Source organism: Lepisma saccharinum, chromosome 24 (assembly GCF_977018435.1).
Source record: "Lepisma saccharinum chromosome 24, izLepSacc3.1, whole genome shotgun sequence".
Lineage (NCBI taxonomy): Eukaryota > Metazoa > Arthropoda > Insecta > Zygentoma > Lepismatidae > Lepisma > Lepisma saccharinum.
In genome coordinates this window covers 54,984,000-55,010,235 of record NC_139252.1, presented here as the reverse complement: position 1 = coordinate 55,010,235, position 26,236 = coordinate 54,984,000, and the positions used below count along the sequence as shown (strand labels likewise).

General features: G+C 39.7%; 1 protein-coding gene across 11 annotated transcripts in view; it reads left to right on the top strand.

Annotated features, from left to right (window-relative positions):
• The window catches only part of LOC145978267 (unconventional myosin-XV-like), a 536,876-nt gene that overhangs the window by 366,663 nt on the left and 143,977 nt on the right, over positions 1–26,236 (top strand). For all 11 annotated transcript variants that reach the window (XM_083110775.1, XM_083110774.1, XM_083110769.1 and 8 more), the window contains 2 exons: positions 8,155–8,272; positions 21,468–21,565. In XM_083110775.1, the coding sequence (XP_082966901.1) occupies positions 8,155–8,272; positions 21,468–21,565 (216 nt within the window). The remainder of the gene's footprint in view (positions 1–8,154; positions 8,273–21,467; positions 21,566–26,236) is intronic.

Here is a 26,236-nt window from a genome sequence, read left to right as displayed (position 1 = left end):
AACTGGCGATATGAGCAACTATGCATCGCATTATTCGAATAATCGATATAGCTGTTTTTGCTGAGGTTCTCTCTCCAAGAGTTGCCACAGATAACTTTGGTAGAGCCTTGTTTATAAAACTGTTAGTTGCTGGTGCATAATGGAGATGATATGGCCTCGTATCTAGCACAACTTAACCTTTATACCTGTATCAGTTCATGAGATATCTAAAAGAAAGCACAGAAGAGTGTGTGGGACAGGTATTTTTTGGTCGGGACGGGATTTTCTTTTAAAATCCTGACGTTCGTGACGGGAAAAATTCGTAATTTCCCGACTAAACTCGGAAAATTTTCGGGACGGGAAATTGTCGAAATTTCGAGACGAATTCTACACGCCATTTTCCCCTTAAGTGATTATTTTTACATTTTTGGAATAAAAACTAACAATTTCCGAGAAGTTTCAGACACTTGCAATGAAGAAAACATCCAGAATTAACCACTTTAAAACGCTTGGGATTTCCCCACTATTCGGGATCGGGACGAGATTTTTTTTCCCGGTACCGACTTTTCAGGATCTCGCACAGAGATCTCTTACCCGACTGTTTGGCATAGGACTATCGAACTGGGCCACGCACATTTCGATATCGAGGCATGTTATTATCGAGAGGTCGCTGAGGAGCTAGAGGCGAGTGCGATGCCCCCTGGGGCCGTGTTTGCGTAACAAGGCACCGCACGAGTGGACTTTCTCCTCCAAGGCCCTGCCTCGCTCCTGTTCAAACGAGCGCCGAGAGATTTAATCCTTCCACCCACGTGACACGGCCTCTCACCCCGGGCGTCAGCGTTTCCAACTGTGCGTACAAGTTGATAAAACTGGACGGAAAGTAACTGGTGATTTTTCAGTGGACACTGTCTTGCTTAGTGACACGAATCTGCGATAATTCACTCCCCTTGGCTTTTTCTATTCGAATAACGCCAGGGTCCTAGATTCGAGTCCTGCTGAGAATACTTTTTCATTTCAATGCATAGTGTCCTTTTAGTACCAGATTGAATATACATGGTTAAAAGTCTACTTTTTGCACAGATAGGCTAATGGTGACTGAGTTACAGTATGAAGTGGAATTCGACTTTGGCGGGCGCAAGGCACTTTCTGCCCCCCCCCCCCAAGAAAATTCACGTAGAAGGACACATTTTATGTATATTTACATATATAAAGTATTGTTTATGCCGATCTTGATTCTTGACCCCAAAGAAGTGTACATCCCCCCCCCCCAAATTTATCTTAAGTTGGCGTCTCTGAATCCGATCCACTTTTGGTTACAAGGCGTTCGAGATTCCACTACGCCATCGGAGAGGCCCACGTAGTACACCCTGTGTACTGGCTACTGAGGTTCTCGAATCAAGGCTCGCAATTACAGAGTATTCCCATTCCCTACGAGACTCGGCGTCAGCGCTTGTCTTTCCCGGCGAACGGGGTCCGCAACAGTCGGTAGAGTCGGCTATTAAAATTACAGTTTTCATATTATGTACTAACCTTGACTACAGAAGGTGTTGAAGATGATGTCCCTCTGCTGCGACACATTCCTGGCATCTCCGAAGGAAATTGACATTCACACGTGCAAGTTCGTTTACTATAATTCTCCCAATTTCTCGTACAATACTCTCTTTTAACTCACGGATGGTGTGCGGATTGTCTTTGTATACTTTATTTTATAGATTTGCCCATAAATAAAAATCGCAGGCTGACAAATCGGGGGACCTACAGGGTTTTTGAAACACCCGTTTCTTGTGAGAGGCGGCGGATAGATTTCCGAGGAGACTGTTCTAACCTTTGTCCTATCTCATCGAGTTTTTCTTCAGTAAGTACACGTGGGTTTTTCTTTCTACTTTAATTCAGAACTGACCCTGTTACTCTAATTTTTTTTACGAGGTTTAATATAGTGGTCCTATGTGGAACGGGAACACCAGGAAATTTCGTTGCAAAACGTCGTCGCACTTCTCCACAATTCCTCTTTCCGAAGTAACACTGGACAAGATAAATCCTTTGTTGTAATGTAAACTTTTGTGGTGCCACATTAAGCCACAATCTTCAACACACGGACACGACACAACACAACTTCCGAGGGAGGATTATAGTGGCGTCAGTCTGCAACGTCAACAGAAAGGGAAAGAGAGCGAAGGCAGGGAGAGCGAAAAAAACAGACTGTAGCCTGCGACTGTCGCGGACCCGTTCACCGGGAAAGACAAGCGCTGACGCCGGACCGCTTGCCGCCGAGTCTCGTAGCGAATGTCAGGGAATGCCCCGTAGTTAATTCCTCTGTGCGGGGCAAGAACGTATTTAGAGGAGGGGTCCAGGTGGCCATTTACCTCCGCCGAACTTAAAGGAAGGGAAGGATTCGATTGGGAGCACACGGCTTTGAGGGGCAGTACCAAGGAAGATTTATGCACTACTGCATAAGATAATATACATAGAATACTCGTCAATTAATATTCAATTCTTTATCTATTTGGCATTAAATAACTTGTCAGGACACTTGCTTGTATGCAAATTCTGGCGATCTTAACTACACGCAAATTAGATAATGAATACACGTTGTTATACATCTTACAAAATTAATTTACATATTTTAATTCAATGTAATTGCAATTGTTTTATTACGAGGCACGTAGTGCTTCGGATCCGACTTTAAACTGTAGGTGCATTCCCGATTAGCTTTACTGTACATAAAGTGGACTTAAAACACCAACTCAACTCAATGGTTTTATTTTAATTATTATTGTTAATCATCATCATCTCTGAGACATTTAGTTCGAACCCGCCGAACTCACCATCATCCCCATCGTCGCGATTAGTGAAAAGCAGTAAAAACGCTATAACATAAACAAAATCGTAATCCTTGTTTGTCCTTAGGACATTGAAAACACGATACTCAAGTTCAGTTCTGCAAATTATTTTGTCTAGTTCCGAATCAGACGGGAAAATATTACGACAGTCGCCATAAAAATAATTAATTTCGGCATTAGTGCCCGACCCTGTGGCCGAGTGGTTAGCACATCGCGCTGCGACGCCAAGGGTCCCGGGTTCGAATCCCGGTCGGGTATGGTTGTTTGTGAATATCCATTTTCATCCATTTCATCATTTCATCACTCATCCCCATCTTCGCAAATTAGCCAAGAGGCACAAAACGCGAAGTAAAATAAACGAAATCAATCAATCAATCAAATTTCGGCATTAGTGACCTTTAATAAGTTGGCAACACTGTCGCGGGGTCGAAAGCCATTGGAAAGGCGGTCGAGCGATCACGTACGCATCGCATCGCATCGCTTCTCCCTCTCGGCTAATTGCTCCCTTGCGATATCTCGGATCCACGTCTTGGGTCGCTTCTTCTCTTCGTAGAAGAGAATTGGAAAGGACTTGACAAGGATAACACAAAGAGAGGGGGAGTGAGTGGAATGCGGGAGTACTTTGCCGAAGGGATATTAAAAAATAAATGAGAATTTGTAGGCTTACCATATTTTCTTGGGTCCAACCCAGGACATATTTGCGATTAACTCGTTACTGCTGAATTTCAGTTTTTTTTACAAAAATAAATTGAAATTACTTAAAAGCCTTAACATTTTATTGGAACATTATTAATATTATTAATTATTATTATTGTTTCTCCACAACTTTAAGTATTAGATACTAGAATTATGAAAATTGTATACGCTTAAAAAGAATTTTTGTTCCTGAACATCATTATTTTCTTTTAAGAGTGCATAGCAATTCTTTGGCAGAAGATGGTATAAATTATGGGGTTTTCTTTCCTGAAGTTGACAAAGTAATTGAGAATATGTCTAAAATGCTTCTGTTGCTGTGATAGAATTAGCTTCCAATTTCAAAACTACATTATTAAATAACTGTAGAGAACCATGCAAAAATTTCAAATACAATTCACTTTCTGGATTTTCAAATAAAACACGTTAACGTGAAATACACACTTTCTCTTGCCCATTGCCAAATGCAAAGCCCTTGTAAATACTTGTAATTATCAAAAACGTGTAGACGAGTTACTTCACACGCTTGCAAGACCACCAAGACGCTTACGGAAGTACGGAACCGGTCGGGAGTCGATATCTCGAAGAGAGAAAAGTTATAATCGATCCTTATAATCCAGGGGTTTCCAACTGGCGGCCCGCGATGCCTTTTTTGCGGCCCGCGAAGCCTGTTTGCAAAATACATTAATTTCATGTAATTTTATTAAAATACGTTCTATTTTTGCTGTTAAATTAACGGAAGCTCTGTGAAGAAAGACAATATCACAGGTAGAATTGATTTTGCAGTCAATAATGATCATCAGAAGAATCTAAAGTGACGTAACGTTCTCTTCACACCATGCATTCAACCCCTTCGCTATGCGGAATGAACTTGCCCGCTTCCCACCTCTTCGCTATGCGGAATTGCAGGGAATCGTAATAAACTGATGATTTTCAACGTTACTTTGGAGAGGAATAACCTGGTCCATTTTCCAAGCTGTTGGCGGCTAGCAGAAGATGAAGAAACACTGGACTTTTCTGAATTCAGTGCAAATATTAAAGAAATAATGGACGAGTTTGACTCCAGATTTAAAGATTTTGAAGAACTTAAAAGCAGCATCCAGCTATTTAGCAATCCTCTTGGTGCTAACATCGAAGAACAAGAAGCTTTTCTCTCCTATTTGAATTGTGTGATTTGCAAGGCGATTTCCTTCAAACTAGGCAAGAAAAGGGGCCCGAGTTTTTCGAATACCTTTCAAAGGAACGCTTTCCAAAGCTTCGTAGTTTTGGGCAAATAATGACATCGATGTTCGGCAGTACATACACGTGTGAAAGTGTTTTTTCTTCAATGAAGTTCATCAAGAACCGCTACAGAAGCCGACTGGCAGATTCTTCACTGCTTCACCTTCTGAGACTTTCAAGTACAGAAATTGAAGTGGACATTCCAACTTTAATGAAAGAAGCACATCGACCTCAATTTTCTGTTCAGTACTTACAATCTTTGTAATTTTTAATTCCGCCCCCCCCAAAAAAATGCGGCCCGCCAATCAACTGCTGGATATAATTTTGGCCCTCGGACCTTTTGAAGTTGGAAACCACTGTTGTAATAGATCGATCCTTGACGGTCATAAATTCTGGTCGTGAATATTCAATACCGGTAGCTCTTTCCATGTTCAGATTCTCAAAACCCCGGACAAGACTAAAAAACCAAGACTGTGCGGGCTAATCCCGGACGTAAGGTAAGCCTAAGAATTTGTCTCTTCCACATTGGCGTCGGCAAGTGGTGTTGAATGGGTCCGTCGACCACCCTGGAAGTTGACATCGTCCATTTCAAGTTACAGAAAAGCAGAAACTCGCGTATTTTTATTAACTGGCTGATTACCCGGCGTTGCTTGGGGTATTTATTTATCGCAATCTTCTATTAAAGTTGTCCGTGGAAGAAACATGTCGATCTTTAATCCACTCCGCAGTACTTAATAGACTGCCCCTGTCACTTGTTGATCATGATCGAGAAAGTAAGTGTCTCTCTCTCTCTCAAATGTCATCGTGTCTTTCCTTATTTCTTTTTCTTTCTTTCGTTCTTTTTGAATGTCACCAATTAACTATGGATTCAACACTAATGTAGGTCATTTTTGACATTTTATTTTTCACCCCCTCTGAACCCCTATGCCAATAGGTAATGAATAGGGCCCGGGACTTTGTCATATAAAACTGTAATATATATATATATATATATATATATATATATATATATATATATATATATATATATATGTCATATAAATTGGAAAATATGTCATGAAAAATTACAAATATGTCAGAAAAATGCAGAAATATTCCCAGTATAGCCAAAAATATGCACAACAGTACTCTCGAATTTCTCCCATACCCGATAGAGTAGAGTAGGGGCTGTATTGTACCGAATGTTATTTTTACTTTTGACTGATTTTTGTGAAAAGCGAAGAAGGCAAAGAAATGAGAACGAAACTTCTTTACTTCCCGTGCAACAATGAAAGAGAACATTTTCCCTCAATAATGTTTGCATGGCTATCAATTGTCGGCGGGATAAAAAAAGTGGGGTATTATTGTTCTCTACTAACAAAAGACAGCACCTTCATTCCTGCCTTTCCATATCCTGCCATTGACAATATGAACTATCCGTTGTGCTAAAGCTACGAAGAAAAAATTATGAAATAACCGATTATGAGCGAGAGAATTACGAAATTATACAGAAATATGTCTTATTACAACAAAATTGAAAAAAATATGTTGTTAAAACGCGAAATTGGTGAAATATGTCAAAATATACTTTGTCAAGTTTGTCTATTTCGACTGATTTTCGTCAGATATGTAAAGAACTCACCACAATATTAGATCCGAAGCCAAATGAAAAATATGTTTTAACATAAAGTCCCGGGCCCTAGTAATGAACTTGGAGTTGAACGGCATTCGGAGTGTCACTATTCATCTTAGCGACCCCGAAAACTATGGATTCCACACTAATATCGGTCGTGTTCGATTATTTTTACATGTCACCCCCTTCCCATTCCCATCCCTAGGGGTGCCATGGGTGTCTTACCCCCACAGCATTTATTTCCAGATTGTACGTCACGCGTGTACAAAGTTTGGTTGAAATTTCTCCAGGCGTTCGAGAGTTATGCCGGAACAAACATACATATACACACACATACATCCATTTTTATATAAAAGTTCACATTCGAACAGAATAATCAAAATAAACGTGCATTATATCGAGAAAGAATAGTGTAAAATGCAGAAACTAGGTTATATTTTCCAATTATATCATTTAGTCCAAGTAATAAACGTTTCTGCAGTTTCCAAAATTACAAAAATCATAGTTTTGTGTGAGTGGTCACACTACATAAACTTTGTGACTAAATTTCTCCCCAAAATTTTAAATCCCCTTCTTGAACGAGGCGTGCAAATGTTAATAGCAAAATACAATAACTCTGAAAAACAGTTAAAAATAATGGAAAACAGTAGTGCTGGATATCGATTTATCAAGTGGATCCGAATAGCAAAATCTCAATTTGTATAATAATAATAATAATAATAATAATAATAAATTTGGACTGGAAATAGTTTGTTTCAATAGTTTTATTATTGTAAAATAACTATTATAACAGTGATAATAATTATTATTATTGCTACTATTTCTAGAAATGAAGTTTTATCAATGGTCTCTCCTCACCCCCCTTTACAAAACAAAATCAGGGGACACCCAAGGGCTTGCATGATTTGGAGGGTTATACCAGTACAGTAGCTTTAGGTGGAAGCATTCTTGATTTTTAATTTGGATTTTGATTTGCTTCATTTTACTTCGTCTTTTGATCCACTTTTGGCTAATTTGCTGTTCCACCAGGATCGCCAGTGTTGCAAAATGGCTAGTGACCAGTAGAAGGTGTATCGTGTGTTGGAGCTATCAAGAACTGATTCACTCGCAATGGTGCAAAGACATTTCCACGTGCGTTTTGGTAGTAATGCACATGTTTCACCCTTCCGAAAGATTTGCCAAAGTTAGAACTGTGAATTGTTAGTGTCTTCGAAACCATGGACAATGAATTGCTGTCTCATGCATAGCAAATACTTGATTATCGTTTGGATGTTTACCGAAGTACTGGATTATCGTTTGGATGTTTACCGAGGTACTGGATTATCGTTTGGATGTTTATCGAAGTACTGGATTATCGTTTGAATGTTTACCGAAGTACTGGATTATCGTTTGGATGTTTACCGCATTACACGTGGTTCCCATGTTAAATCTTTGTAAAACTTGCACACTTTCTATTCATGTTGATGCCTTGTCTGATTTTCTATCATAAATAGTAACGTCATAATAACTGTGTAAAGTTGCACCATTCATTTTGAATTACCCTGTATAAGGACCCTGCTTTGGGACCTTACATTACAAGCTGTACATCTACGAGCAATATATTCATGAGCAAAATAACACCAGAACTAACATATTGAAAAGGAACTACTTCTTAGAAGTCACGTGATTTTGTTTATACTAACTTTGTTCTTACGGTGGATGGGGAATAGAGCGAAATGTGAACATTCAGGATGCAAACAACTATAAGTTCGTTCTCTTGTTGGATAAATAGAATTAGTGTTAATCCTGTTCCTTCCCTTGTTCTTCCAGGGCAGCCACGAGTACGTCAGAGCAGTGGCGAACTATTTCACTCGGGAGCCCACGCTCCTAAGCTTCAAGAAGGGTGACGTCATCAAGGTCATCAACAAGGATCAGTACCTGCAGAAAGGTGAGTTGGCAACCTCTCTTCCTGTACATAGTAAATTAACAAGCAGTTAAAAGTTAACGGTATACTAAGGTAAACTTGTAATCAGGGTTTATCCAAAAAAAAAAAATCATTTTGTGGGTGTAAGGGTGTATTTAGAGCAAAAATGACCATAAATTGGGCCCTTGCGAAAAATTTTAGGGGGCTTTGGGGGTGTGTGGATAAATCACTGCTTATAAATGGGGTTTCAATGAAGGGACAAAATTATATTACAACTGTGAAAAGTATAGACATCCGCATGTTTTTTTCCAACTGTTTGGAGGGACGTTGCAACGAGGAACATTTCCCCTTATAAATTATTTTTTTAAAAAAACACTGCTCCAGTTTTAAGATATCATTGCAATTATTGCAAGCGCGTTGCAATAATTGCAATGATAACGTGTGTGACTGTGACTGAAATGAAATTATATGTGTCAAATACACGTATGTTATGAGGTGAGGTGAGGTGAGGTCCACCTTCAGGACGTGATTGGTGAAATGTGTGTTTTAAGCCGCTGCGTGTAGTTTCCCCAAAGACGAAAATGAGAGATATTTTTTAGTATGGCCGGCTTTAGACGAAAGCATTTCCTTTAACATTTTTGCTAGCATAAATGCTATGTAAAAGCTTCCAAAAATCTTGTAGCAGATAGTACTTGACACGAAAGCATTTCATGTAACATTTTGGTTAGCTTTTGAGATTACAGTGCGTAATAGATACAGCACGAAAGGCACATCGAGTTACTCCATCTATGGTAAGTGCACGGTGTTTACAATTGAATCAACTAAAATATTCTTCCATACGTGTACAGTAAAAGTTGTAATGTGTGGATTCAAGCTGTGCCATTCTTTTGTACCTAAAAGCATTTAATACAAAACGTTATTCCTCTCGGTTGAATAGTTATCTGCTTTTAAAAATGTGAAGTGGTATATTGTTTACATCTCACTCGGCCGCCATTACTACTTCACTCGTGACCTAGAGGTCGTTTCTGATTGGTCTTGCTATGAAAAATGCCACTGAAATTGGACCGATCATATCCTTGAAAAATGCCATGAAATATGCCATGGCATCAGAAATGCCATAAAAAATTTTCACTTTACACGATAGTATTTTGGTCGTGGCGTAAATGTTAAGAAAAATGTTAAGGGTGGTTCAGCATGCTCCGCCCCTGACATAGAAGGAACCCTCGTAGGAAAACCAAATCACTGTCAGTTTTCAACATAGTCCCCTGCAACATTAACACACTTTTCCAATCGGCCTTCCAGTGCTTCAATCCCAGCAGAAAAACATTATTTTGGTTGGTCCTGCAACCAAGCATTCACAACATCCATAACCTCGGAATCACTGGCAAAATGTTTTCCACGAAGGTGTTTCTTCATGTTCGGGAACAGGTGGAAGTCACTGGGGGCCAGATCTGGAGAATAAGGGGCATGAGGGACAATTTCGAACCCTGCTGCATGAATTGCAGCCACCGCAACTTGGGAGGTGTGGGCGGGAGCATTGTCACAATGGAACAACACACCACGGGCCAACATTCCGCGGCGTTTCTCCTTGATGGCAGTACGTAATTCTTCAATTAGGGTTGCAAAATAACACCTGCGATTGTCTTTCCCTGTTGGAGATAATCTATCAAAAGAATTCCTTCTGCATCCCAGAACACAGATGCCATCACTTTGCCCTTTGATGGTTGAACCTAGAATTTCTTTGGGGGTGGAGAATGGGGGTGTTTCCATTGCATTCTTTGGCGTTTACTTTCGGGATCGAAGTGGTGAACCTACGTTTCATCCATTGTAACAAATCTCTTCAGAAACTTTGGCTTGTCAGCCTTTTGTCCGTAACAGGTTCTGACTTGCCACACAACGTGTCCTCTTTTGGTCGACCGTCAGCATTCTCGGGACCCAACGTGCAGAGATCTTTTTCATTAACAAATGATTATGAATAATTGGATGCACACTGCCAGTTGAGATGCCACACGTGTCTGCTATATGGCGGACTTTTGTAATCATTTCTGGCGTGGTCACCGTTGCAGATGGGCCACCACCATGCTCATCTTCACAGGTCTGCCGACCACATTTAAATTCACGGCACCATCTCTTCACTAGGTCATATGAGGGGCTAGAGTCTCCAAGAGTCCCCACCATATCTGCATGGACGTCTTTCGGTGTTACATTTTTCTTGAGTAAATATTTTATCACTCCTCAGATTTTTCCATTTTTTCACATGTGGCTACACTTCTTACTGATCATCAACCTGTAATAAAAAGAGAATTTGTTGTAAATTCTTGAAACTTTGTGGATATTAGTCTAAAGAATGAAAAATGTTACATATAAAATTACAGGTCTCTACTATCACTGGAAATGGGTCAGGGGGGAGCATGCTGAAACCACCTAGTATGCTTTTCGTCTAAAGCGAGCCAAAGACATTCGGGATTGTATAATACAAATATACAACACTGCTTCTATTAATGCAAAATATATGCAATACTATGTAATGCAATTAATTTATTCATAGATTCGGTTTGGTGTGTTTATTATTTTACCAAACAAAAAGGAGATTCGCATTTATACGATATGTGATAGAAATCTTAATAGAAATTACTACAATCGCTTGAATATCCTGGACTGTTTAAAAGTAATTTAGTGCAGTCCTTATCTTGGACAGACGGAATGTTATTTGAAGTTGCTGTAGGGTTTGATTGTTTGAGCATTTGGGAAGACATTTACGAATAAACGTATATTTATTGTATTCGTACTCTGTTAGGTGAAGTGAAAGTTGTTGCAATACTTCTTCGTTCCGTTCCTCGGTGCTGCCATCTGCTCAGAAGGAATTGAACCTTGCAGCGCTCGGAGAAAGTCTGACATCTGGTGGCGCCGCGAGAAACTACTACAGTGCACGGCTGCTGGAATTTCTTTTTTTAACTTTGCGGTTTTCTTTTCTAGAACACTAACTAAAGTGAGAATCATAGAACTTAAGACCTTCTGTAAACAAAAGCACGTGTACCCTAACAGTGTTGCAAACTTATGGAAAAAAAATAATCCACATAGCCTTAAATGTGTAAAAACATTACATTTGTCAACAGATGCGGAATAAGCAGTGTATCACTGAGTGATGACCTGTTGAAAGTTATTGAATGTATGTTAAACGAAAAGTTAAAAAAATGTACATCTTGCCTGGTGGCCGATTTTCAGACTCATCACCGAAGTTCCCTGGCTCGAATCCCGGCATGGGTGTTATTTGTGAGTGTCCCTTCATCAATTTCATCTGACGATCACTCATTCTCATCGTCGGGATTAGCCAAAAGTGGAAGAAAAGCAACGCTAAATTAAAAAAAAATCAAGTACATCTTATCCCCCAGAAGTAAGACGGTTCCGTTTTAAAGGATTAATTTTCTCTCATATTTCACTAAAAAAAACTTGCTAGAAGAATGTGACACATGAGATAGATACATTACGTTTTGAAACCGGGCTTTCTTCATTAAATTTATTTGATGTTGGAAAGTGTTATGATTTATTATTATAGATAATGAAAGTAAGCTAATACATATGATTTGATTGACTAAATTAATAATTATGCAGCAAAGACACCAAGGGAAACTAAAACGGCAACTTAGAGAAGCATAAAAGTGGGGAAAGAAGACTGTAGAATACAGAAATATTTTGAGGCAGTCACATTTCATTGTGCGCTACATATAAAATAAAATGCATATTTGGGGGTGAATTTTTAAATATTCACATTTTTCTTCTCTCTTGTTGTGAGGTGTTCATTTTAAATCAACCTCCCTCACCCTACGGCCTGCCCTCCTTCACCCGCAAAAGTATTTCGGAGTGTGAGGATGTCACCATCCGAATGGTGAACACCTCTGTATTATAGATCGACTCCTGCGTCACACCCCTTTCCCCATCCCCGGAGGATCGTCACTGACAATGTGAAATCACACTATCATATGCCGACAATCGACATGCCACTTCCGTTTCTGTACTTGACTTAGTGAGAAGTATTGTGGTTGGCAACAGCCTAATAACGGATTTCTTCCGCATCATGTAGTCCGTTCTATGAAAGTACGCCAATGGAAGAAAAACGTGTAAATTACATTGGATTATACTTTTTAAAATATATTTTCATTAAAGGTTTCTGTTTATAATAATAATATGTGATTATTGTATAAATTACAATCGATCACGTGAACAGCAAGAAAATAGCGCCAGTTTCGAACATGGCGACTTCCATGCGTGCAGGAAGGTCTCCCGTGTTTTCAGAGTAGTCTTTCGGAAATACAGCCGTTTGAAAAGTGGCAAGAAGCAGGTTGTTCTTAACGTTTATGTGACTCTGTGTCGGTGCCTGAGCAAGCAGTGAAGTTGGTGTCCAAGTGTAATTGTGTGTCTGCGTCTTTGTGTTTTCGGTGTGGTGAAAGAAAGAAAGGAAAACGACCGGTCAAGTTGTGAGTCCCGAGAAAAAAAACACGTTGTTGCTTGTATAAACAAGTACACCGATTTTGAGATAAGCTCAATACAATGCGAGGTGCTTTCGTATTCTTTCAATCAAAGAGCCGTCCTGTCCACTGTGGAGAAGATGTTGATAGTGATGATTGATGACGATCTCCCCAATTTTAGCAGTCGACGTTAAATCGCCTCTTGTGCCACGTTGAGTTCCTTTTTGGCAAGCAAATTTGACAGACCGTACTCGGACAGGATGATGTCTAGCGCCGAAAATGCCTCAAGTTCAAAAAGGAAGTACTGAATCAAGGTAAGAACATACATTACTTGCATGAGACGTGCGTAAATAATGTGCTTATTAGCGTCTTCTTGTTTTCTAGTGCACGAGAAACCGAGAGAAAGATAAACAAGCTCTTTTTATTCCCCGGCTTATCTTTGTTTAGCTTCTGCTAAAACTGGCGGTATATTTGTTGCACATAGGAGAAGACAATACTCCACATGTCAACAATGTTGGACAATAATTTGGTGGAAATAAAACCAAAAGGCTTGAATTACTGAAACGAATCTCTCTCTCCCTCTCTTGTATAACTTTGGCGCTGTCATTCTGAGAGGAGGGGGGGAAGGGGGATCTGTTAACCCAGTGTCAGATAAATGGAACTTTTGGCGTAGAAAAATATGTTCATTCTTGAACAAGAACACGTATTTAATCACTTGTAGAATATTTATTATACTTCAATGTGTAGATTATCAGTTAAAATAAGAATACGTTTTTCCATGTTACGTAAAATTAAAGGTTGCGAGCGAGCAGCATATGATAGCCGCACCATTCACGAACAGCTGGCGCGGAGTGATACGTTACTCGAAGTGAGACGGTTGTTTACAGAAGGTCGGAAGGTTCGTGATTCTTACTTTTTAACTGTTTACACAACATAACATATATATTGTATTGAGTACAAGCGGTCTACACCAATCCAGATGTTATTTCGTTATGGCACAAGAAATTCGCCAGACCCGAGGTGGTCTAGTCTGACTGCCACGCGGGAGACCGGGTTCGATTCTGAGTGATCTAAGATCGGAGTTTTTCCGGCCTTCTCCCCACATAAACCGGCTCTGGGGCTCACCCAGCCACCAATCAGTGGGTACCTGGGGCGGTAAAGTCGACCGGAGCGGGATGCTGATCACATCACCTTAAAAAATGGCAGAGATAGAGATGTGTGGGGCCCTACTCCCACATCCCCAAAATGTCCCTTCATGGCGCGGTGCTGTATGCACGGATTTACCAGAAATTTGAGTACAGTAGCATAAGACGGTAGGTCAGAGGGGAGGGTGACGACAATTAAGTGATATGGCGGTCCCCTCCCCCCCTTGCAATATTTTTCTGGTATGAATCAGCAAAATCAATGAATGAAAGTTACTAACTCGGAAATTCACGTTATTAGCATGGTTACAACCATGAACGTCAGAAAGTCGGGGTAAGGGAACGGAGGACACTGCCCCCTGGAAAATGAAAGTCAACAAAAATTTAAAATTTCATTCAGTCATAGTAATATATGTTAATTATTCCGTGCGCGTTGCATGATAAGTTCAAACTGAAGCAGTGTTTTTTTTGGGGGACATCACCATTATAGGGGGGGAAATGTGCCTCGTTGTCCCCCTCCCCGAAAAAAATACATTGCTTCCACCTCCATGGAAAAAAATTCTGCGGATATCCATGGTTACTACCGGTTGAATCATGGACGTTCCAGGGCCTCCCCGATGGCGCAGTGGTAGCGCCGTCGCCTTGTAATCAAGGGGTCCCGGGTTCGATACCCGGTGGAGGCACATAGTGGTTCGGATCCCAGCCTTAGCCTTACTGTGCATAAATTGGACTTAAAACACCAATTCAATCAATCATGGACGTTCCTGTGATTTGTTCCGTGGCAAAACTAGCAAGACACTGTATTTCCAAAGCATTGCCAGAATTTGAAATTATGATCTTCTTGCAAAGAATCTGTACCAGTCTTACTTTCAATTAATAGTTCCTTATAATAATTACCTCAAAGCAGCGTGATAGTTAAATTACATTCGTGAAATAAGAAATTTTCGATTGACATTCTATGGTTATCACACTACGACGCCAGAGGTCCTTGGTTCGAATCCCAGCATCGGTGTTATTTGTGAGTGTCCTTGTATCAATTTCATCATATCATCACTCATCCTCATCTTCGCGATTATAAAAGTGGCAGAAAAGCGAAGTAAAATAAAATATATCAATCAATCAGCCGACAGAAATCGATCCGGACTCCCCTTGATTACCCAAGGTCGAAACATACCTCCCCGGGTGATAGGAAAATGGCGGGATCCACGCCATGTTCCACACAAGGACGACCATTCTGTTTCAACAACAATGATCTCAGGAAAAAAAAAGATTTAGCGCTTTATCTTTGGAACGCTTCATTTGGTTCATACGGGGAGAATTGGGTGGGGATTTTTTTCTCGAGTGAAGCTTCCCATGCCAAGCTCAAGGCAAACCGGAAGCCAGGACTCAGGAAGTTGCGAATTTGGATTTTTGCAACGCTAAAGCCATTGGTCACACGCACTGCATCCTCGCTCTCGGCAGATTGTTGCCAGTGGGTCGTTTCCAATTGCCTCGATACCCTTTTAGGAATTCCCTAATGGGAATCTAGGGTCTCTGAGGGCTCGTACAATCGAGGGCGTGTGCTATGACAGGGATTGATGAAAGCTGTTCGCATTCCAAAGCGCAATCATGTTATTTGTACGTTATCTGTTACGTGTTGACTGTGACCACAGAGGTGCCGACTTGTCAAAATTATTGGGGGGGGGGCCTCTGATCACTGAAATAAATTAATAAATGATTCACTCCCTCCCTTTTTTAAGTTTTGGCCTCAGTGTTCGGAATCTCATAAAAGCCCATGAATTCCTCAAAAATATCAAAATTTTTATTCACAGTTCTAATGCAGAATATTAATTGTCCACGGATGGATATGTCACAAGTTTCGTCAACCATAATAGCAAAATATTCCCGACTTTTAATATCTGCCTCCACGGAGCGCAAAACAGATCTCCCTAATAACTCAATGATCTCGTTTTGAATGTCATGTTAGAGCCATTTGTAGCCCGAACTCCCATCCACTCTCCTACTTCATACACATCTTCTTTTCAAACTCTTTTTAGTAAAAATGTTAACAATACTCATAATTATATACTTAGTATATAGTAATCAGTAATGTGTTTTGCTGTCTCTGGTCATAGCCCCCCTCCCCCCAGAGTTGATGGTCTATAACATTTCAAATGTGTATTTAATGTTAAATTCATGTGGCACAATTCAGAGTAGACTTTACAAGAGAAGCAAAATAATACATTAGATCCTCTTAAGCAAAATTATTTGGGGGCTTTGCCCCCACATCGTTAACATTGGTGGGGCTCTAGCTCCCCCAAGCCCCATGGAGTCGGCGCCTATGTGTGACCATGATGGGGTAGAGTTACAACCAACATGTAGACATGCCGATCTTGGCTGCCCTAGAAGTGCCAAAGGGGTTTAAGAGACAATGATTTTTCCACGCACCCCTAACACCCAGAAAATGTCCTCAACACCCCATAAAATGTTCACAAAGGCTCAATTTATGGTCATTTTGGCTCTAAATTTACCCTTACACCCCACCATGAATGGAAAATTATGGATAACCCTCTGGTAAGAGATGATCCTTTCAGAAGGTGTCCAGTTGTCAATCTTCCTTCCACATAGTACACTCTGGACTGCATTCTTTCAGACTAACGAGGCTCTGGCATCTGAACCCACAGCCAGCATAATCCTGTGTGGTTTGTGTTTCATCATATCACCAATCATCCTCAACTCCACGATTAGCCGAAAGTAGCAGAAAAGCGAAGTAAAATTAATCCTATACTTAAATTGGAGCATGGGAATACGCGTGATTCGGGATAAAAAAATCCAAAAAATCAAGACGAGACAAAGATATTCGTCTCCTTCAAGGCCTTGGTCTTCAAACATAACGGATATCTATTATATATTATACATATATTTCACGTATTTTATTTGTAACTACCTGATTACCCGGCGTTGCCGCGTATTTATTTATCCCAATCTTGTATTAGACAGGAAAATAATGAATTCTAACTAGAGTTTAAAATGTAACTAATGTTAAATGTGATCGTGAATGTCACCAATTAGCTTAGCGACTCCGAAAACTATGGATTCGACACTAATCTATGTCATTTGTGGCATTTTATTTTTCACCCCCTCTCAACCCCTATGCCGATAGGTGAACTTTGAGTTGAACCGCATTGGGAGTGTCACGAAAACTATGGATTTCATTCGCAACACAGCCTGAATATTATACAACCCGAGAAAAACTATCGTTGTGCGGATTGCATAGAGTCACGGATGTCTGTGCGGTATTTAATATTGGTGGTTCTCGATTATTTTTACATGTCACGCCTTCCCACCACACCCCTAGGGGTGCCAGGGGTGTCTTACCCTCACAGTATTTATTTCCAGATTCCAAGTGATATGTGTACCAAGTTTGGTTGAAATTGCTCCAGGCGTTCGAGAGTTATGCCGGAACAAACAAATATACACACACACACATACATCCAATTTTTTATATATAAATATATACGTATATATAATAGAGATATATAGATAGATAATAGCAAACTCAATCCATTACTGCCAGTTGTGATCCTGTGCTGTGTGATTGCTTATGTACTGTATATGCAGGGTGACATTTGGTTTTTCAAAGGTTCGTCGAGTCGAAACGAGGCGTTAGCAAGGGGAAACCTTAGAGACATGTCCCTGTTCGCTAACTTCACGTGTGTCTCCACTGTGATGTCCTAACTCAGGAACTATGACGAAAGTTCCCAATCCAGGTCCTTATATAGGGTGTTCCGTATAGGACGCCGAATTTGAACCGAGTGCTATTGTTTTGTTTCGAGGTTGGCAGACCTGTTCTTATCAATGTTGGTATCTGTTGTCATGCCGATTAATGTAGCCTCAATTGTTTTGACTCGTTTGTTGTGGTTGCGATATGGAACTCCATGAAGAATTCCGCAACGAGTGATCTCTTTGCACGGTGGCCAGGAATGGCCGGCAAGGTCATGTGATCTTGCACCCTGTGATTTCTTCTCATGGGGGTTTGTGAAATCACAGGTGTACGCCAACAAACCACGAATCCTTTTGGAACTGAAGGCAGAAATCATACGGGTGATTAGAGGCATTGGGACAGACATCTGCGAGAGGGTTATCAATAATTTTGTGGAGCGCAGACTCAGTAGGGGTGGACATATGCCTGACATTGTCTTTCATAGTACGTAAATGGGAGATGTTACTGCTAACATATATGAGAAATATAACTATTTTCATGATATTTCCCTATTTTTATTTAATTTTCTAATTCGGCGTCCTATTCCATAGTTCCTAAGTTGGGAAATCCTGAATTTGTTCGCTAATCTCCCTGCCTGCCTTAAATGCATTCCCTGACCTCACGTGTTTCCCTGCCTATCCCAAATTAAGAAATATTATTTACCTTAAAGTTCGTAAGGTGACAACGCACCGTGCATATTACTTCTAGTTTACACTTCGAGAACGAGGCAGGCATTGACACGTGTGATAAACTCTTTCAAAGAAAATATATTTTTCTAATTCCGTGTACAAGGTTGGCACCTGCCGAAGTTAGTGTTATTTCTTCAAAATGTCACGTTGTGTAGAAGCTGACTAAGGGCGAAGTGATTTCGTCAGCCATGAGGAAGTCTTGGCTATCGCGTGTTCTTTGTTTTTCGCTTGCTATACGCATTTGTGATGCGTTGACGTTTACGCAGTGTATTTCACGCGGAGGTAGGAAGTCGAATGCCTGAATCGAGGAGTGGTGAGTTACATAAGCGTAGTCAGTAATTTTGGTATTTGGAGGGGGTGTCTCGTTGATATCAATTGAGTATTTAATTGTAATACCTCGATAATGCATTGACTTGTGTCCCATGCACGAGGTGATTGGAGTAGGTAATGGAGTCCGAGGACATTGAGGTTTAAACAAGTTTCCCTTCGATCTGGATTATTTTACTTTGCTTTTCTGCCACTCTTGGCTAATCGCGAAGATGAGGATGAGTGATGCTGAAATTGATGAAGGACACCCATGGCCAGGTTGGGATTCGAACCCGGGACCCCTGGCACCGTAGCGCGCTGTGATAACCGCTCCACCACGGAGGCCGAGATGTTGTCGAGACTGGTATTTCATGAACCGTTAATGCTGAAGGAGGCTTGAGTGAATCTTTCACGAGATCATGACCCTTAAGATTAAACAAATAAATGCAAACGCTCAAGGGAAGAACATCCGACTTTGCCACCCCTCCCCCCTGTCCTGTTTAATGGTGAAATAGTGGCAAGAGGCTGGGTAACTCCGAAGTAGCTTTTCTTTGTCGCTATGTAGTACATCACAAGATTTCCCCCTGATGGGGGAAGCGGAGGGCATTATAAGAAGTCAAGGACTGTGCATGCAGATGTTGCCATAAATCTCTGACGTTTTCCCAATTTATCGTATCGCCAGTTGCAAATCTCTGGTGATTTCTAGGGCCAGGATTTCGATGACCTTAAAATTGCCAAAAAGTGACCTTTAAAAAATGCATTTATGACCTTACACATGCAAGAAAATGCCCTATAAACTTAGAATTCTGAAGAATTTGTAGAACAAATTTATAAACTACCAACAGAAATTCAAATTACAAATTAACGTTACAGTATCTATCACATGTTCATTGCGTATGGTAGTACAAGTAAAAAAGTTCACTTTTTGTCATCTTTCACACTTTTAAGTATCGAGTTGCAATATACAACGAAAATCATATGAAAATTTTCAAAACTGAATTATTGTCGGTTTTCGGACAAGAGAGCCTTGCACACGGAAAAATTTCTCTCGACTTCCACCGACACAAGAGGAGCATACTTGAAATGAACAATAGCACTTGCTGTTAAGTCACTTTCAATTCCATAGAATGCAAATTGCTTTCCTGCAAAATGTCCAATACAGAGCACAAAACTTTGTACCTCTTGTTTCTTTAACAATAATCCGTCTGGCGACAATGTATTTATTGATAGATGGGGAAATCACATTGTCTGAGCTGAATTGTTACACAACAGCTAGTGTCAACAATACTGCACAGAATTTATTTGTTTCTCCAAACACAGTCGTTCAGAACTGCGATGAAGGCAATGAGACGAGAGTCGGTAACCTCTCTCCTTCAAAGGGTTACATTTGCATGTAAAATGCTCCTTCTTTCACCAAAATGTAGAAAAATGCATAAGATGACTTTTAAAAGGTCGAAAAATGACTTAAACGGTTTAAAAAGTTTAAAAAATGCCCTTTATTCCAAAAAGGGTCAAAAAATGCCCTAACAAAGGCATCCCAATTAATTCACTTACATCTAAAATACATTTCTATCTGCTTATGCAATGTTTCCGCTTTACCAAGTAAAAGTTGCATTTGCATCAAAATCCTTGCCCTAGTGATGGCCATTCTTGTATGCGCAGTTTGATTGTTCCATATGTACATAATAAACAATGACTAACATGGTTGTTTGGTTTAAATCACGTTGATTTAAATAAATAATTTATAGAATAATGTACATATTAGGCTCCAAGAAAAAAACAAAATATATGTACTCGTGGTGTGAAGCTCATAGGAAAGGAAATGAAATATGTAAACTTTAAACACACTTAAATTTATCTTGATTTAAAATTCAATATTTTTTATTGGCAAAAATAGCAAACACTTTGTGTAGAATAACATACAAAGTACTAATCATGTTAAACCGTTAATAGTGTCATTATCATTAGACTGTACATAAACATGGCAGCTGATATGCAAACTATGATTAAAATATTGCGAAAATTCAGCTACAATTATATATAGTGCATCCAGAATGTTTTGTTTTCACTGGGAGAAAGTTACTGAAATGATTATAGTTTCATTAACACTCTCAACAAACACTTCCATAGTAGGTTCATATAAACAGTATCAGAAACAGAAAAGAGTGTATTTATATATATTTTTTATTTGCTTTAATCAAACTGTTCAAATATTTTACAGGGCCGTTGCCAGGAAAAGCCTTTATACATTAGTTCATTGTAAGCCACTGTTCATTAAGTTAAAATTTATGACTGTGATAAATCTATATATTTACACTGTGCTGTTGTATGTAAAGAAAAATTTGCCACAACTACAAAGTGGACAAGATGTACATTCCTATACTACAAGAAACAGCAGGCGTATAAATATACCCTATCATAGAGTCTCAAAATCCCTGAATAGTTATGAAGATCTAGGATTAAGACTATTTAATAAGCTCCTCTTGATGTGACAAATATGCTTATGAATGTATTTAAACATAAACTGTATGCTTGGTTAGTTTCTACACCATTGTACTCAACTCAAGAATGTCTTGAAATTAAAAATATTGTATTTTAGTGCAACGTAAACATAAAAGGGGTTATAATTTTATATTATTTTATAATATATTTCACATGTATTTTCTTCTTGGCGTTGTCTATTGCTGTACAAGCTTAATGACAATGAAATATTTATTATTATTACAGAAAGACATATGTATGGTGCCAAAACCATACAAGCAATTTTAATCGTGTTTTTTCAAAAATAAAATAAATCATCAGAAATGATTTTTTTAAAATAATGATCGTTTTTTTATCCATCCTGGTGACATCAGATGTTAATTTTCCTTCCAGGCTGGCTGTATGGCTCTGTGGACGGTCGCAGCGGGATGTTTCCTTGCGAGTACGTGGAAATGCTCGGACGCAATGAGGTGCCTCAGACCATCTCCACGGTGAGTACCACGCTTCTGCTTTCTTTTCCATAAGTCATCTGCATTTTCACTCATTTATGAGTTTTTTTTTGTGTGTGGTCGGATTTTTTTCAATGATCTGTGTGTTCGTCAGCGCCGAAGCATATTTACTCAATTTCTTTATTGGTTGGAGACATTATCTAATAATTCTGTGAATGTTAGTGATATTGGTTCTACATTAGCATGTAATCTTGTACATACACAACATTCCTTGTGAATCTGGAAGCCCTCTACAGAAGAGGGTAGAGATGGACACAAGCAGCACACACGTAATGGTGAAATAGGTAGGTCGAAATTAACATGCATGGAATGAATCGCACAGAATTCATCGGAGCAGCATAACAGTGTTACACAAGGAACCAAATTGGAAACTAAGGAGAATCGAAGCAGCAAATATGGTCCAGGGTTGTTGAAGGTCCAGGAATTTTAAATAAATTGAATTCCGGTCCAGGAGAGAAAATCAGCAAGCGTAAATGCGTTCTGGACCGTAAAGAACCTTTGTATGTGTAAAGTATTTCAATTCGATCTAGGGACCTTCTTTCCAGATTAATTTAAATACGGTCCACGAACCTTTTTTTCAATGAAACAATATGCAATTTGGACCGAATTTAAATTGTGCGAGAGAAAAAAAGTTTCCGGTCCTGCAGCGGAACCCATTAGGATGTATAGGTTGCTGCACCTTTAACAACCCTGATATGGTCCCCTCTCCTCAACAAATAGAAATAGTATCACAAATGGAGCAAAAATAGTACAGACTTTCTTTTTTTTTTAGTATCTCCTTACCTTATTAATGTGTTGTGTATGTCCTATCCATGGTCCCTTTACAACTTTCACTTTTAACCATTCTCAAAGGTCTCGTTACAACCCTTTCTTTAACTTTAAGGTAAGGGTTTTAGATTAGAGGGTTTTCCCTCGTACACTTGGAAGGGTGCAAAAGTGGCCTCATGTGCCGACGAACTCAAAAAAAAATTCTCATTCATTCATTTCAAGTAAAATCATACAAGTCTCGCAGCCTCTGTGAATATTTTTTTTTAATTATGCCTCTGGTCAGTGCCGGATGTTGTGAGACTATAGGTTGACATATAGGCAGGCTAAAAGACGTCAGAAATAACAAAATGTGTACTAATAGTTGATGGACATGGTCAAAAGAAGGAAAATAAAATAGGAATCCGATGGGAATGCATAAGATTTTTCATATTTTACCATTTTAGGCACTTGTAACTGAAACAGGCAAAAGAAAAACTCAATATGCTGACCAAGGCAGAAATGTATTTATTATAAAACATAAACTAAACGTAACGTTTCAACCTTCTAGCAAGGTCTTCTTCAGACTCTGCACCAAGTACAAATGTAACAAGGTACAAAACAGGACGATATATATACACAAAAATACTCCCCCTCCAGACTATTAGAAAGTTGTTCTGGAAAAATAGGTACATAAAACTCGTGTAGTCCTTTCAGAAATAGATTTTAAGGGTGCAAAATGGGTATTTTATGGCAAATCCTCAAGCTAGTGATGAGCGATAGGGTGCCCGCTACGCTTTCGCCCTATCCCTAATAACTGTGTCGACAGGTTTGCTGCACCGAAGAGAAAAAGTGCACAGGCTGCATTTGGGTGCAGCGAGCAGTTCCCAACTAGCGGAACGAATCGTCTGATTGCTCTGTTCCTCGGCCCGTCAAGGCAGCAATTTGCTCGATTGGAAGGAATGAAAGGCGAAGTGTCGAAACTAGCGCCGCGAGAAACTTTGCGGTTGTTGCGTTGGTGCAAATTGCAATTCCATCATCCGTCTCTTCGTTGCTTGGTGAGTGGAGCGCGTCCATAATGTCATTGGGCTGGTGGTGGCTGAAGGAATTTCTGTCTGGAGAGAACGAGTTTGGAGGTTTTCATTGGAGAAAAGATTGCTCCTCTCTTGCCCCTCCTCCGTGTCGCCTCTTTCTCTATTTTTTATTTTTCTTTATTTTCTCTTTATTTCGTTCTTGCGTCCTCTTTCCCTCTTCTTTTCATTTTCATTATTGTTCATTCTCCTATATTTTCTCTTGTTTCTTTTCCTCTCTTCCATTTTCCCTCTGTATCTTTCATTTTTCTATCTTCTCTCGTTTCTCTTTTCTTTACATCGTTTTCCTTTCCCTCTTTTATTTTATTTTTCTCTAGTTTCTTTCCTCGTCCCTGTTTCACTATTTTCTCTTCTCTCTTTCCCTTTCCATCTTCGTCTCCCCTTCTTTAACTCATTCCCTCTCCCATCTCTCTCTCTATCTCTCTCTCTCTCTGTCTCTCTCTCTCTCTCTCTCTCTCTCTCTCTGTCTCTCTATGTCTGTCTGTCTGTCTCTCTCTCTCTCTCTCTCTCTCTCTCTCTCTCTCTCTCTCTCTCTCTCTCTCAATAACAAATCTACAGACTTCCGCAAACGAACGAAACAACCGTGAGATAACAGAATGGTAAGCAAGCTAGAAAATTGCACTTTTTCGATTCTTGCAGTGACTGACAGCCTCCCCGATGGCATAGTGGTAGCGTCGTCGCCTTGTGATCAAGAGGTCCGGGTTCGATACCCGGTGGAGGCACACAGTGGTTCGTCTTACTGTGCATAAAGTGGACTTAAAACACCAACTCAATCAATCAATACAGTGACTGACAGCGGTTCCAGGCTGAGCCCCTGACCTTCCTGCAACCCAATCAACAATGTATTTATTTGGGTTGCATAGGGCCACGGAGATCTGTGAAAATGCTGCAGAGTGACGAACAGAGTCTTCTATACATTAAAAAAAATCTGTAATGCATATTTGTACTTCAGGTATTTTTATTAAATTGTTTGTAAAATAAGTACACAGAAATATAAGAACGTTTTGTGAATGTGTAGTATATGTTTAGAAAAAAAAGTTACCTTGGAAAGGAATTCAATATAAGAATAACAACATGTATGCAGATTTATTTGATCATTAAAATAATTTTAGGTGCGGCAGGTTTAATATTATTCAACCATCTCAAAATATGTATGTAGAGTTTTGTGTAAGAACTACGAACATTTAGACATTAAGATTTAAGCTACAATTTGTTGTCGTTTTAAAAATAAACTGATGCATAGCTAATTTTAAAATCAAATTTCACGTGTCAGGAAGACCTTCACTTCATCTATGGCAGGAAAATGTAGTTATGGGTAGAATGTCCGAAGGAATGTAGATGAGGATTCGTCGCCATTTTGAAACAGAAGTTCGCCACATTGAATTTCTGTGCTTTTTCATAAAAATGGCCGTTGCCTGCAAACTATTTGACTCAGGTTGATGAGGTGTATTTTAAAATGTTGCTCGTGGATGAACTTTCGTTATGGTACAGAGAATATTAGGTTTTGTTTGGCTGTTTAGGCTCCAGTCCGCTTGGAAATTCGTTTTGTCAAATTGTAACGGCAAACTGCAAAACAGGAATGTGTTGGCATATACCAAACGGTCTTCCACCCTCGAGCGTTTAAAATGGAATGTAATTTCAATGTAACAATAATCGTAGACACATACACATAATGTAAAATATCCCTATGGTAGTTTCATCCCACAATCGTCTTTTCATTTTCATATCTCACTGTATTGGTAACATAGTCGTTATCTCCATGTCAAAATGTAGTTTAGTCTATGTTCACTGCATCTTTCACCATATGGACCATATTCGAGGGTCTACTACCACAGACAAATTACGGTCATACGTGTACTACTGTGCTTGGAGCGTATACCGCTCGTTTTGCCTGTTGGAAGCGTTATTCGCTCGAGCGAATCATCTCTCAATTCCGTGCGCTATCTAGCGTCGTCCGTGCGAACTATTTGGCGCTCGAGCGAAATCCTCTCGCTGCAGCACTCGACTCCCCATGATTCATTTGCACGAGGCTGAAAATAAGGACGTGTTCGCTGTTCCCATATCGTCACAGTTTGTGTGCAGGCTTCATGGCGTCCTCCAAGGTCACTCGAGGAACCTGTTCCGCGATCACACCTTCACCTATGACACACACACACAACGTCGGTGGCAGGTTTCGGCATGACGTAATCAGACACTTTCACTGATGTAAAATGCCGCATAGCTAAAACAGCTTTTTTCTTTTCGTAGTGATTCATTCTTTATTTACGTGGAATGTCTACATTTTTTTAATGTGGCTAAATGGCCTTCGAAAATATGACCAGATGTAACATTTTTACTTCTTTAGATTCTAGGGCAATTCTATTTTGAACAAGAAGTTAAAATTAAGAATACATACACGTTTTCAAATTATAACAGTTCTGACTTCCACGTACTACACCCTGGACTCCAATTTGCAGACTAGCGAGGCTTTGGCGTCTGGACCCATGGCCACTAATAATCCTCTATGTGCCTTCGCATTTAGCCAAAAGTGACAGAAGCGGGAAGTAAAATCAATTCTTTCATTCAGTTCTGTCCAGTTACAATACAATCAAAATCAGACATTTTTTAAAAAGTTTCGTTGCAATAATCATTATCAGGAACAATTGGTATTTATATTTTTCTCATTTAGCGTCGCATTTTTTCCACTTGTGGATAATCGCGACGATGAGGTTAAGTGATGATTAGATTAACTGCATTAAGGGACACCAGACCGGGATTCTAACCCGGGAACTTCGGTGGAGAGATCGAGGAACTATTACTGTCAGGAAGATCAAACTTG